This window comes from Juglans regia, chromosome 12 (assembly GCF_001411555.2).
Source record: "Juglans regia cultivar Chandler chromosome 12, Walnut 2.0, whole genome shotgun sequence".
NCBI classification, from domain to species: Eukaryota; Viridiplantae; Streptophyta; class Magnoliopsida; order Fagales; family Juglandaceae; genus Juglans; species Juglans regia.
This window is the reverse complement of record NC_049912.1, coordinates 24,985,258-25,000,106: the sequence shown is the minus strand read 5'-3', so window position 1 is coordinate 25,000,106 and position 14,849 is coordinate 24,985,258. Positions and strand designations below refer to the sequence as shown.

The 14,849-nt window shown below is 33.0% G+C and overlaps 2 protein-coding genes across 4 annotated transcripts; both read left to right on the top strand.

The window, feature by feature from the left end:
* The first annotated feature begins 376 nt into the window (after window positions 1–376).
* On the top strand, window positions 377–10,138 carry LOC109005050 (2-alkenal reductase (NADP(+)-dependent)-like). 3 transcript variants are annotated; one of them, XM_035683266.1, is made up of 6 exons: window positions 4,047–4,122; window positions 4,947–5,365; window positions 7,164–7,341; window positions 8,599–8,765; window positions 9,251–9,333; window positions 9,559–10,138. In XM_035683266.1, exons 2-6 carry the CDS (start codon window positions 5,117–5,119, stop codon window positions 9,935–9,937), a joined length of 1,056 nt encoding a protein of 351 aa, XP_035539159.1. In that variant the 5' UTR covers window positions 4,047–4,122; window positions 4,947–5,116; the 3' UTR covers window positions 9,938–10,138. The 3 variants fall into 3 exon arrangements, with proteins under 3 accessions (XP_035539160.1, XP_035539159.1, XP_018839362.1); XM_035683267.1 differs by lacking the exons at window positions 4,047–4,122; window positions 4,947–5,365 and adding an exon at window positions 377–663; XM_018983817.2 differs by lacking the exon at window positions 4,047–4,122 and having other exon boundaries at window positions 4,868–5,365.
* Window positions 10,139–12,289: 2,151 nt separating this feature from the next.
* LOC109005049 (2-alkenal reductase (NADP(+)-dependent)-like) lies at window positions 12,290–14,004 on the top strand. Its single transcript, XM_018983816.2, has 5 exons — window positions 12,290–12,559; window positions 12,715–12,898; window positions 13,164–13,330; window positions 13,458–13,540; window positions 13,623–14,004. The coding sequence occupies exons 1-5, from the start codon at window positions 12,290–12,292 to the stop codon at window positions 14,002–14,004; spliced, it is 1,086 nt and encodes a 361-aa protein (XP_018839361.1).
* Window positions 14,005–14,849: the final 845 nt, after the last annotated feature.

Here is a 14,849-nt window from a genome sequence, read left to right as displayed (position 1 = left end):
CCAAGTACATTAGAAAAGGGGTAAAAAAAAAAAAAAAACTAACCTTATAGTTGGTACCTTTTTCCAAATTAAAAAAAAAAAATGCTACTCTATTAAAATAAAGTCTCCACAACTTTGCGATGTGTACCCTCAAGAAAAATGCTACTCTTACGCTCAAATGATTATTGTTTAGAAGAGAGATTGCCGCAGGGAACCAAACGCAAAGGGGATTGGACATATGCCCAATTGGCTGCCGGTGGGTAGTCAATTATTTACAAAGATTCCCACAGCAAGAGATGAGATGTGCATGGAAACATAGACAACTATGAATAAACAAACAGTTCCGCTTTGGAGCGGTACCATATGCTTTTGAGGTGAAACCAACATCTAATAGGCAACTGCCACATTAGTAATGTAGTAAAAAATTCTGAGGACCACTCCATCAGATTTTTTCTCAAAATACCCTAAACCTATTGTCACTCCAGCATTTCGTTATCCACTCATCAGACGTACCCACTCACTAGATGTTGCGGCTTGCCCTTTAATATTCTCCACTAGTCGCTTCCACCAACCAGTCTGACGCCAGGCAGCTCGACGAAGCCACCCAATCTAAAGCTAACAAGTTTCATGTAGGGCAGTCAGCCACTACGCAGTCTGACGCAGGCAACACCGCTGTCCTCCATGGTTTGTTTTCTGTGTTTTCATGGTTTGTTTTTTGAAGATGCATTGTTTTGAAAAATAAAAGTGCTTGTGAATTAATTGGCAAAATACAACTAGATTGTCAAAATTGCAATTCTTTGATAGTGTATTTTACTAGTAATTATTGATTTTATTGAATTGTGGAGTTTGAATTTCATACAAACCTGGAATTCACGATGTCGAAATCCGATGAAATTCACGTCGTTGAGTGGCAGCGAATTTGATGTGAGAGAGAGAGAGGAGCAAGAGGGATGGGGATTTTATGAGAGAGAGATGACTCAGACAAGGGTGAGGGTGAGGGTGAGGGTGAGGGTGAGGGAGGGATGTCTACTTCGGTGCGGTGCGTCCCATTCCTAGTCTAATGGGTGGGCTATGTGGCATTAGTCTATTAGAGGCTACTCTCAACCCCACATCAGACATACCGTTTAGAAAATATTCTCATTAACAAATCTTTCAGACAACAAAGGTTTACATATTACATAAAACATCTCAGTTTTTGGTCGTAAGCATTATTACTATTTTCATGACCCAGTCATTTACAGAATCCTCGGCGTAATGTGCTTTGATTAACTTTTGGTTGCTAATTATTTTTTTTAAATAGAATATTTGTTCCATTTTCACCTTATTTTTATTTCTCATTCCCTAGATTAAACTCTCTCATTCAAAAACATAAGATTTGGTTGATTTCACAAGATTTCTTGTTATCCGTGTGAATATTTTTAGAGCATTAAATGTTCAATATATTCTATAGAGTTTACTTTATGATTATTTCTCTTGCTCAACCTCTTATATTTCGGACTATAATTTAAGAGGTTTTAATTATTTTTTTTAATTAAAACATCTAAGAGCTTCATTGATCATGAAACACATTTTTGAACCAAAATAATTGAGTGAATCACATTCTATATCAATTAAGTCCTGACCACATATTAAAGCTTTTTTCCCTAAATAATGTGTAGTCCTCTTTGGATTGTGAACCTCTTTAAATTGTCTTATGCTCAGCTCTTCTATACACAGTCTCTGCAGGTAAACGCCGTGCAGTCGGCTGAGGTGGCATCCTTAGCTGATATTTAAAAAAAAAAATTAGGCATAATTTCTATCACTTGGGAGTAAAAGCTGAACTCAGCTCCACCGAAAACAGAGACCCATTCCGTCTTCCTACCAAATCTCTTCTTTGTTTTACCTTCCTCCACAATAGAAAGCAAAGTCGTCCGATAAAACCCACCAACGTGATTTTGGTCCCTTCAAATCGCCAGTCCAAAAACTCCAATTCCTTCAACCTTTCGTTGCTGGCCGGTACCACAATAACGAGAAGGCCTCCAAATCAATAAGTTTTATTCATTATAATAGGCAAAGCCAAGTACTTTCTGCTTTGTAAAAGTTACCGACCTTTACAGCTTCTCCCGTGAGATAAATATTGATCCAAAAAAATTCGGGATTCAAGAAAAGTGTAAGCAAGAAACGGTAGAACAAGCACAAATTTAAAAAAGTCTTACGAAATTAAAAATTGCGAATTTAGTTTCTTTTTTTTTTTTTTTTTTTCCATTTTCCGGAGAACCAAACAGAAAATTTATGATGAGACTGAATGGTAACGTGTTACCTATGAGAGACGAAAGCGATGTCAACGGAGACAAGTGAAGCAGTGGGTTGTTTCAATGGAGCTGTTGCAGGTGCATGACGGTGGCGATGCTGCTGCGGGATGGAGGAGTTGTCGGTCGTTGGATTGGGGGGTAAAGGTTTTGAAACGACCGAAACGATGAGTTTTCCTTTTTATTGATAAACGGTGCGTTTTTGGTTTGGCCACGCCAGATCCGTTTGCACAGCGACTGCAATAAGCATTTTACATAAAGTAAAAGCCATCGAGAAAAGAAAAAAAGATGACTCTGCATTTGAATATTGAAATGAGTTGAATTGATAAAATATTATTTTTTAATATTATTATTATTTTAAAATTTAAAAAAGTTAAATTATTTATTATATTTTGTATTAAAATTTAAAAAATTTATAATAATAAATTGAGATGAATTGAGATAGAACGATGATCCAAACGAAGCCTTAAAAAAGTCTACACCACAATTGCAAACTTCAAACAGGCTACCCTAACATCTTCCTTGAGAAATATTTTCTTTACCATGTGGTTATAGGCCGGATGGCAATACGTTACACATCATTGAATCTCATCCGATATAAAATTAGCGTGTTAGGATTTAATATAAATGAGTTTAGGTAAAAATAAAAATTAACTCGATAAAATATGATTAATAAATGAATTAACCTGAAAAACTCACAACCCGTATAACACAAATAAAATCTATTTTTTAATTTGATAAATATCTAGATTCATATGCATTTTTTGTCTTTGGGATGTAATATTAATATTAGTATTTGATTACTTAATATCTCAATTATTGAGCTTTTTTTAATGTGTAATTTTATTTTATAAAAATATTAATTTTCTTATATATTATTAATTTGAATATTGATAATAAAATATTTTTATTATGAATCTAGTTGTAATTATCAGTAATTTTATATAATTATTCTTGTATTATATATAAAATTATATTGATGGATTAAAAAATAAAGAAATATATGGATAAGCTCAAACACATTTATATGAAGCAGGTTGAATATATTAAAGCGGGATAAATGGATCATATTTGGAATTATTAAACGGGATAAATGAATTGTATCATGTCATTTATTATATAAATAGATAGTGTTGAGATTTTAGAATCGGACCCATTTAACTAAATAGGTCATATTTGAATTGATAGATATAATTGAGAAAAAGTATACTCATTTTTTTTTATTTTAAATATATAATATATGAATGATAAGTATATTTTTTTAATTTAATTTTTATAAAAATTATAAAACCACGTGAAATCACTTGTTCTCTTACTGCCTACTTTTGTCCCCTTCTGCATCCGGATTCAGACGAAACTATTTAAGTATATTTAAATTTTTTATTTTTATTTTTTGAATGGAGCATACTCATCTCATTAAGAAATCGAAGTTACAAGTGTGACTTATCGATACAATAAATTTCAATACACAAAAAATCTAGTAATAAGCCAACTAACTCAACAGATCTGTAGCTTCCCCACACACAAATACATTTACGGTAGACATTGTCTTAACTTCTAACCAAACTTTCTCGAACCCGAGAAAGCGCTCTATAAAAACAGAACTTAAAGGTCCTCTCTATCCTCCCAGGGAAGAAGATAGACAATGTCTACCGCAAATATCAGGAGAATTACATTTTTTTTAATTTTTCTCAAATTAACATTTTCCTTTTTGAAATACAGTACAGTCTCTGTCTCGGCTCGGATACACAACCTTTCGCATTGCAATTTACCGGCCAGGAAATCCCTTCCACACCCTCGCGTTGAAATCCCTGCCCAAGCAATCATTGCTGCTCAACCTTTCAGCGGTCAACAAGTAATTATATTTAGGAAAATGCTACATGCCCCGCCGGGGGCTCCCGCTGGGCACGTAGCATTTTTTTATCTATATTTTTTTCATTTTTTTTATATAAATATTTTTTAATAATTTTAAATATTTTAAAAAATAAAATAAAAATTATAATATTATTAAAAATATTTTCTTAATCACAAAATAGAATAAAAAATAATATTTATTCTACTTCGTGATTAAAGAAGTATTTTTTAATATTTTTTTACTTTCTGATTAAGGAAGTATTTTTTAATAATATTTTAAATTTATTTTATTTTTTAAAAGTGTAAAAAAAAATCTATATAAAAAATAAATTAAAAAAATATACATAAAAAAATACATATTAAGCCCAACGGAAGCCACAGCGAGACTGTAGCATGTCCATTTTAAATATTTAAAAAAAATCATAATATTATTAAAAAATATTTTCTTTATTTTATTTCATAATTAAGAATATATTCTTTAATATATTTTTTTTTACTTTCTGATTAAAAAAATATTTTCTTAATAATATTTTAAATTTATTTTATTTTTTTAAAATATTTTAAAATATTAAAAAATTTATATAAAAAATTATTTAAATAAAATACCTATAAAATAATCTACAGCCCCCAGCGGGAGCTCCAACGGGATTGTAGCATCACCCTTATATTTACAGTTATCTATTGAATACATATATATGTATTCATACGTATGTTAAATTTCTGCTCAAACTATGTTAAATTTTTAATATCATTGAGTGCGTAAATATACTTTTTTATTTCTGCTTTTATTCCTTCAGTTGTGTTGATTTCTCCGATACCTCATAGGTTTCACCACTTCTACTCCTCCGGCCTCTGATATATCACGCTCATTGGCCTGTAGCTCGCTGCTCTCTGATCTCCCTCACCCTCGTTGGTTTCTCCGCTTCTAAGTCCACACACGCGCCATCGGTATATAATCTGGTGTTTCGACTTGCAGAGAGAGAGAGAGTTCGGCAATGGCGAGTGGCGGTGTTGGCGAGGAAGTACTGAGAAACAAGCAGGTGATGTTGAGGGACTATGTCAGTAATGGTTTTCCCAAGGAGTTGGACATGTATGTGACCACCAATACCGTAAAGCTGAAGGTTCCTGAAGGTTCCAATGGCGTTCTAGTGAAAAACCTCTTCTTATCCTGCGATCCCTACATGCGTGGCCGCATGAAGCCCCCCACTCAAGCCATTTACATGGACTCCTTCACACCCGGTTCGGTCAGTACTATCTCCGATCTGCCCGGTTTGGATACTCTGAATCGATATGAATGGTTGGAAATAATTTAAATTAAGATGCTTTATTGTGAGAAGAGGGATAAAAATTTGAATAAATTTATTAAAAAATTATTTAAATATAATTATTTAAATAATTTTTTATTTTTTTTAATTTAAAAAAATTATATTATTTTTTATATTTTACTTAAAAATTTAAGAAAGTTAGATGATGTAATAATTAGAGAAAAATTTAAAAATAAAAAGTGTTTTATATTTGAGTAATGTTTGATAATAGTTGTATTGTCAAGGGGACATTTAGGGGAAGCTTGAGAATAAGATGATATGAGAATTTTGAGAATAGTAATAAGAAAATTTATAAATAGTAATGAGATAATATAAGTTAAGTATTTATTGGATTTTGAGAAATGAAAAATAAAAAGTTAAATAAAAAATATTATAAAGTTAAATTATTGTTAAAATAGAATTTTTAATATTATTTTTATTTTGAGATCTGAAAATTTTGAATTATTTTTATTTTTTGTTTGAAATTTTGTGAAATTTATAATGATTAGATTGAAAAAGTTGTAATGATTAATTTAAAAGTGTTTGTATTTGAATGATATTTAGAAATGAGATGAGATGGAATGAGATGAAATAGAAATTATTTTCAAACATCACCTAATCTCTCTCTATTTTTCTCTTTGGGAGTTTTGTGATTCGTTCAAGAAATTCTTTGTTTCCTATTTTCAGGGCATATAGAACTGGCTTGGGGATTGAACCACAGTTCTTCCTGATTGTCTGAATATGAAAAAACCAATAACCAATGGGCAATTCTGTTTTAAAAAATAGTCTTTAACACAATTATGATTAAAAGAATACTTTTCTTTTAGTATTTTTGAGCCCACGATTAAAAGATGCTGTGATTGAATTAAAGTGAACAAAATATATTTTTAATCATAATTGTGTATTACTAACAGTATCATTGTTTTTCTGTTTTTATCGGTTGCGCGGACTGTTTTATTTTTAGCATAATCTTAGGCCACGTTTGGTTAGCCAATATAGATGAAATGTTTTCATCTTAGCTATACCGTACAGTAATTTTCTCTATCCAAACACACTATATTTTATTTCCAAATTTTAAAAACATCCACTTGGTAATAAACAGTAAATACTGACATTAAACAGTACAAAACTAGCAAGAACAGTATGTGAATAGTATATAAACAGTGAAATTTGACAGTAAACAGTATGTGAACAATACAATTCGGCTCTCTAATCAACAATGGGACCTGCACATTTTTCAAATCTCAAAAATTAAAAGTTATTTTATCTCATCTCACTATTTAAACACACATTTTTTTTACAGACTATGATATGATACCCGTCCTTGCCCGTTTATCAAAGTCGCCATTTTTGGTGGGTATGGGTTTGGCTATAACATTACCTTTTTTTATGTTTTTTGGAAACATAGAAACTTTCATTTCATCAAACACTATGTCATTCAGCCATTATAAGAGACTGGATACATGGATTTATATTGTCAATGTCTATTAGTTCAGTACAAAAACAAACAGCTTCTTTAGCCAGTCTGTGTGCCACATTGTTTGCTCCCCTTTTGACATGTTTAATTTGCCATCTGGATACCAATTTTTAATGCCTAGTTACAAGTGGTGGTACAATACTAAAACCAAGAGTGATATATACAAACATGTTGGAGATCTTTGTCAACTAGAAGCTTTATGCCATGTCAAGTCATAAGTTGTGTACTAGGATTTAAAACCTCAATGTTGATCCTCTGCAGCCCATTAGCGGACTTGGAGTGGCTAAAGTTTTGGATTCTGGGCATCCAAACTTCAAGAGAGGGGACTTGATTTGGGGGTTAACCGGATGGGAAGAATATAGTCTCATCACAGTAACTGAGTCCCTGTTTAAAATTCACAATACAGATGTGCCTCTTTCATACTATACTGGAATTCTCGGTAAGCTTAATGGTTTCAGGTTCCCACTTCTAACTTTGTTTTGTCTAGATGTATGGTGTGCTAAAACTGGAGAAAAGGTTGAAGATTATCATCCTCTATTGATATACATAAAAGTAATACTTTATCCAATGCTAAGGAAACTCGTTGTGTAACACCTCAAATGGAAGGTTCAAAGCATATGGCTTATACTTCAAAATAACTAGTCAATGATACAATTGGAGCCCCATGAAACCTTATAAAGAACAAGAACTTCTCATTTCCAAGCAATGTAGAATCTCATACACCACCTACCATGATCCTTATCTTATCCTTATTATATGAGGTATTACACGTTGAGTTTATTAGGCCCTGTTGTCAGTGTTTACTCAAGTCACCTCCTTATAGTTATGGTGTTGTACATGTAGGAATAGCTGGTATTTTATGAATTTGATATCATTTACCCCTAAAACATGTGACCCGTGGGGGCTCTAACACAGGGAACAAGTACAAGAGAAGTTGAAAATATTCAAATGGACAATTCATAATCCTGATTGTGAATGTTAATATTGTGGTCACAGTGGTCTGAAAACCAGCATATTATTGCTATATTTAACTGTTTAGGTGAGCTATAGTTGGCTTTCACAACACCTATCAATCTCAGTGTGTTTGAATAGAGATATTTAACCAGCATATTATCACTAACCTTTTTAGGTGAGCTATAGTTGCTATATAGTTGGCTTTCACAATCTCATGAACATATAGTTGGCTTTCACAACACCTATATTTCGATATAGTTTACCAATAAGAATCCTATGCACCTCTCAATAGTCAAGTATTTGTCTAAAACATATGTAACAACCCAGAGAAAGTGCTAACCACATCCACACTATAATTTCAAAAAGTCTAGTCAATTTGAACCATTCCTAAAATCACTTATAAAGCCCATAAGTTGTTCATATAATTCCCAATGTGCATTATTCATATTCCCAATGTCGGACTGGGGTGTTAACAACATTACTTGTTTGGAACTGAATTTTTTGGTGAGTATAGGCATAAAACTGATCCATTGCATTTTGGAATTTTGTACACATATACCTTGTTAGATGTCCGGCATCATGGCTGACAGGCCAGAAGTTATTCTGAAGACTCTAGCCATTCTTTGGTAATTAGTACCATAATAGATAGATAGCTTATGGCAAGTAATTTTGATGGGCATTTTTTAGTATGCTATACATTTCTTGGTCCTGAAAGCTCGTCTAACATATTCATTAAATGTAGGAATGCCTGGTATGACTGCTTATGTTGGATTTTATGAGGTTTGCTCTCCCAAGAAAGGAGAGTATGTCTTCATTTCAGCAGCTTCTGGTGCAGTTGGTCAGCTGGTTGGGCAGTTTGCAAAGCTTTTGGGCTGCTATGTTGTTGGAAGTGCCGGAAGCAAAGAAAAGGTGAGGATGCTCATGATGAGTGCTCAATATGTCAATTTAATTAGTGTAAATACCTTCAGTTTTCTCTACATTGCAATGTGCTTCGTCTAGTTATTGGTATTAATCAACTCATCTATTACAATTAAGAAGTATGTCTAATGATGAAATGGCTTTTGTCATGTTGAACACAAGTGGATTTGAGTCTTGCATTATTCATTTCAAGTCATGTATAACAATTCTCCTTTATTTACCGGATATAAGTTCAGAGCTACAAAGGTGTTATGCCATTCTCATTATTTTAAAAATAATCTCATGAACCTGTATGTTTTAAGACAATTAATGCTTCTGAATTTTATATGGGAGTGGTCATATCAGATACATAATCTTCATCATGTCATAATTGACTTTGTATCCATTTCCACTAGTCATCAAATAACTGAAAACCGATTAACATTTCTTTTTATCTGATTTTGTTGCTTTCCTTGATCCTCTTCGCACATAATAAGGTCGATTTGCTGAAGAACAAGTTCGGGTTTGATGAGGCTTTCAACTACAAAGAAGAGCCTGACTTGAGTGCAGCTCTAAAAAGGTTAGTGATAATCTGCGTGCAAATCAGAATATATAAAGATATCATTTTAAGTTGATAGAGAAGTAAGCTTTGGATGGACATCACTGCATGGAGAAAGAGGATATACTTTTATATTTCATAGTTTCAAGATTATTTAAGGAAACACGGTTTGGATAGTTGATCACTTTGATTTTCAGCCCTTTATTAGAAACAGCAGGATGCTCAAATCTGCCCCCTTCCTTCCAGGTATTTACCAGAAGGTATTGATATTTATTTTGAGAATGTTGGGGGAAAGATGCTTGATGCGGTGCTAGTCAACATGAGGATCAATTGCCGCATTGCTGTGTGTGGGATGATCTCACAGTACAGCCTTGAGCGGCCTGAAGGTGTGCACAATTTAATGAATTTGATTCTGAAACAGGCCAGAATGGAAGGATTTATGGTTCCTAATTACTATCATAAGTATCCTGAGTTTCTGAACTTAGTGCTGCCTTACATCAAAGAAGGGAAGATAGTATACGTGGAAGACATAGCTGAAGGCCTCGAGAGTAGCCCGGCGGCTCTGGTAGGACTCTTCACTGGCCGGAATGTTGGAAAACAGGTAGTGATGGTTGCTCGTGAATGAATGACTTGGAGTGCTTCAACTTCATATATATTTGACCAATTATACTCATAAAATGAGTAAAAATATTATTACTAAACATGAAATCTATTGTGTGACACTAGTGTGCACGTGAATTGTGTTTCCTCAGTAAATGTTGCCCGATTATGTATAGGTCCAATGAGTCCCTCATAGATCATAAATAGTATAACAATGTGAAGTTTATAATAGATCCTCACATGCTTGAAATAAAACTGTTGTCTGAATGTCAATCACACTCAAAAAGCAACCTCAGAAGATGAGTGCCGGATGGTGGCTTGAGGAGCTGGCGACGGTGAGGGACAGAGTTGGAAGGGATTGAAAATTCCAGTGAAGGCTCGGGAGGAAGAAAAAAGAGAACTCGAGAGAAGGGAGAGAGTGTCTGATCGTTGGAAGGAAAAAGAAAAGAATAAAATAGTCATTTGGTCGATCTACTGTAGCTCAAAGTCAAATTTATTTAGACTTGCCTAATCCAATGCAGTGTTTTTTAACAAATAATTTGCTTGGATTTTGGATGGCTAGTCTAATATCGGTGCTTTAATACTGTTAAGAGCATTCTCATTGGCTTGACCAAATGATAAAATTATCTAAAATTTAGATAATTTGTATAAAAAAACTCTATATTGGATTAGTCATTTTTAAAATAATTTACATTTTTACTACAGTCATTGGCTAAATATAGAGAACCATAATTGGTTCTCCAAATATTAAAATACTAATTTCTCACTCCAAGCAAACAAATTAAATTAATTAGAATATAATTAACATTTAACATTTAGAATATAATTATTATTAACATTTAATAATACTTTTTTTAATATTAATTTAACTAGAATATAATTATTATTAACATTTAATAAAAAAAATTTTAATATTAATTTAATTAGAATATAATTATTATTAACATTTAATAAAACTTTTTTTAATATTAATTTAATTAGAATATAATTATTATTAACATTTAATAAAAAAAATTTTAATATTAATTTAACTAGAATATAATTATTATTAACATTTAATTGGTAGAACTATAAAATGTGATAAAAATAAATTTAATTAATTAATTATTAAAATAATAATATTTTAGTATTATATAGAATGTGAATGGCTAATTCAATGTGGGGATTGAATTTAAATGGAATAGGTAAATATAAAAAAGTGTGATATTGGCTAAATTTTGAAGATGCATTTGTCCAAGCCAATGAAAATGCTCTAAAAGGATTTGAAGTATGGACCCATTGACGCTCCAACAAGATAATTGACTACTAACCTTTCACGAGAGGGTTGAGATGAGCGAGCTTTCATTTTGTCTAAGAAAAATGTTTGTTACAAATAGATTCTATAAAAATAAATCCATAAATTTATACATCTTGATGTGATACGTTAGATTGTAATTTTTTTTTATTGTAAAATAAATTTAACGTATCATATGAAATCATGTTAGTTTTTATGTTAGTTTTTTTTTTTTTTCCTTTTAGTGTCATCTATATATATATTAAGAAAAATTCGATCTATACACCACTACTATGTAAGATGGAATACATTTATCATTATTAGATGATTACTATTATCCAATAGTAATATCATATCTTACATAGTGGGATGAGAGTTGGCGTATAATATTACTTGTATATTAATTATAATTTATCGCTAGCTTATCATTATTGTGTGTTCTCCTTTATCTTATCACCACCTGACCATTCAAAAAATCATCGCCATATCCAAAAAAAAATGATGTCAAGACTATATATACTTTGGAAAATGATAGGGTTACTACTCTCTTACTATTCATTTATTACTTTTTTTATATTTGATTTTTTTTATAATTTTTTATTTTACTTAATAGTTAAGGAAGTGATAATTAGTAAATTTATATATTTTTTAAATTTTTTCTTAATGATTAAGGATGTTAAAAAAATATTTAAAATAAAATAATAAAAAAATAAAAACACTACAAGTAGTAGATGGGTAGTAGATAGGTAGTAAGCCTATCACTACCCATATACTTTATGAAGACTTGTATCCATGCACTCTATCCACCAAACATAATTTCAGGTTATGTATTTGTATTGTTGTGTGGTCGGGCGGCATATACATATATGCCCTATTCCTACATCGTCGTTGTCGCCCACAATGACAAATAGATAGTTAGATTCCTCTGGCGGCTTTGAGATCCTTTTGAACATTGGAAACTTTCATCTATCGGTTTTATCGTTCCCAACCCCCACGGGCCATACCTGTCTCCTGCCCACACTCTTCCCTCCCCATAAATATATATATACACACATTACAGGGAGGATAAGAAGGATCAGAGGTGGGAGATCACAGTTAAGAAAAATGGCGATTGTGGGTGGATCAGAGGAAGCAGCAGTTGTAGTGAGGAACAAGCAGGTGATATTGAGAGAGTACGTGCCGGCGTCTGGCTTTCCAAAAGAATCGGACATGTGCGTGACCACCACCGGCACCATAAAGCTGAAGCTTCCTGATCAAGCTGGTTCCGACGGCGTTTTAGTGAAGAACCTCTACTTGTCCTGCGATCCCTCCCAGCGAAGCCGCATGACCAAGTACGAACCTTCGACCCATTTCGTCTCCTTCCAGCCCGGTTTGGTGAGTTTCTACGTACTCATAATCTCATTCACCCTTTTTGACTTTTTGAAGTTCTCGTTTTGGAGTTTCACCGATAAAAAATGAAAATTGAAATCAACGTTGTTGAATGCGTGTCGATGTGATCAACATTGTTTGACATTGAAGCTGGCATGCAGCCAATCAGAGGATACGGAGTGGCTGAAGTTTTGGATTCTGGGCACCCAAACTTTGAGAAAGGCGACTTGGTCTGGGGAATAACCGGGTGGGAAGAATATAGCGTCCTTACAAAACCAGCAGCAGACACATTGACTAAAATCCAACACACTGATGTTCCTCTTTCCTACTATACTGGAATCCTTGGTAATTAAGCTTCTTCTCCATTTATTTCTCTGATATATAGATATTTCTGGAAAAGGAATAGTCGATATTACGATATTCTATATTTTGGTTTGCAAAATACAATGTATCCCCACCATTTTATTAAGATACTTAAAAAAGGGAGTATATTCAAAAGAATCTGAACTCAGTTTTCTCATATTGCTACTAAGTTTTCTAAGATTAATATGATGTCTGAGTTGATTCCCAGATCTCTAGAATGCAATAATATGATCTCTGTGATGTGTAGGTATGCCTGGTATGACTGCTTATGTTGGATTTTATGAGATTTGCTCTCCAAAGAAAGGACAGTACGTCTTCATTTCAGCTGCTTCAGGAGCAGTTGGTCAGCTTGTTGGTCAGTTTGCAAAGTTGCAGGGTTGCTATGTTGTTGGGAGTGCTGGTAGCAAAGAAAAGGTGTGCATAATACTGTTAGATAGATAGTTGATTGAGTTAACAGAGTGAGCAACCTCATTAACTCGAGGCTTCTTCTTAATTTGCTGTGTCTTGTTTTTCCTCTCATCGATCATATGTCCAACAAAAGGTGGATCTTCTGAAAAACAAGTTTGGGTTTGACGACGGTTTCAATTATAAAGAAGAGCCTGACTTGAATGCAGCTTTGAAAAAGTCAGTGGCAGAGTACACTTCTTTCCTAATATTCAACCAAATTAAGCAATGTATGCTATAATATTGTTATCATTCTTTGCAGATACTTCCCCGAAGGCATTGACATTTACTGGGAGAATGTTGGGGGAAAGATGCTGGACGCAGTGCTACTAAACATGAAGATTGGCGGCCGCATTGCCGTGTGCGGGATGATCTCACAGTACAACCTCGGCGGCCAGGCCGAAGGTGTTCACAATCTAATGTATCTGGTTGCGAAACGTGTCCGCGTAGAAGGCTTCCTGGTTCCCGATTACTACCATCTTTATCCCAAGTTTTTGGAGTTGGTTCTGCCTTACATCAAGGAAGGAAAGATTGTATACGTTGAAGACAAAGCACAAGGCCTGGAGAGTGGGCCGGCGGCTCTAGTTGGACTCTTTACAGGCCGCAATGTTGGAAAACAAGTTGTGGTGGTTGCTCCAGAGTGACTTGATAATTTCTTCTTCATGTTCCTCGTAATTCCCCTTAAGGCTAGCTAGGGATAAACTAAAGCCCATGGCCATGGATGAACAAAATCAAGCCACGTTGAAAGGATGCCTTTTTTTTTTTTTTTTTTTTTTGAAATGATAAAATTGTTCAAAGAATCAAAGGTGCAAATGCAATCCGTACGTTACGTGTTTAGAACGAGAAATTATATTTGTAATTTTAGGGTCCGCAAGTCATATATATATATATATATATTTTTAAAAAAAATAGGTAAATCTATAGCTCATAACAAAATATTTTTTTAATAGTAAATTTTATTTTTTTATAAAAAGAATATGTGAGATTTATATAATCTAAAACTATATCTAACATTACACATAGATTAAATAATTTATTAGTTAAAAAAAAGAAAGAAAGTAGAATACATTATTAAAAAATTAAAAATAAATAATGTAAATCTTAAATTTTCAGCTTTTTTAAAAAATGGGTGCAAAGATTTGCACACAACTAAAATTATACAAATTATATTCTAAAAAAAAAAAAAAACTATTTTGAGAAATAATTTGATGGGGATTGCGTTTGATTTGGTTTGGATTCGAAGTCCAATCACATGGTCATTCCGTCAACTGGCCAGTAAAGACGAAAAAGAAGGCGATTGATTGGCCATTAATCATTCAATGTCAATTATTTTTGGATGGACACTGATCTTTAGTGGGAGACACGTGTTAACACACAGGACGTGCGAGAACTTGGCCTTTAAGACTTTAGAGATATGCTCTCACTTTTAATGCTAAAGTACGTAAGAATAAGTGAGGATGATTTGATCAGAGAAAGACTTCCATGCTTA

Excerpts from the sequence above, each read along its gene's own strand:
- LOC109005049 (XM_018983816.2), top strand. The coding sequence starts at position 12,290 with ATGGCGATTGTGGGTGGATCAGAGGAAGCAGCAGTTGTAGTGAGGAAC. Across the intron at positions 12,560-12,714 it reads TCTCCTTCCAGCCCGGTTTG|CCAATCAGAGGATACGGAGT; the intron begins GTGAGTTTCTAC and ends GCTGGCATGCAG. Across the intron at positions 13,541-13,622 it reads TTGAATGCAGCTTTGAAAAA|ATACTTCCCCGAAGGCATTG; the intron begins GTCAGTGGCAGA and ends CATTCTTTGCAG.
- LOC109005050 (XM_035683266.1), top strand. The coding sequence starts at position 5,117 with ATGGCGAGTGGCGGTGTTGGCGAGGAAGTACTGAGAAACAAGCAGGTG. Across the intron at positions 7,342-8,598 it reads ATACTATACTGGAATTCTCG|GAATGCCTGGTATGACTGCT; the intron begins GTAAGCTTAATG and ends CATTAAATGTAG. Across the intron at positions 9,334-9,558 it reads TTGAGTGCAGCTCTAAAAAG|GTATTTACCAGAAGGTATTG; the intron begins GTTAGTGATAAT and ends CCTTCCTTCCAG.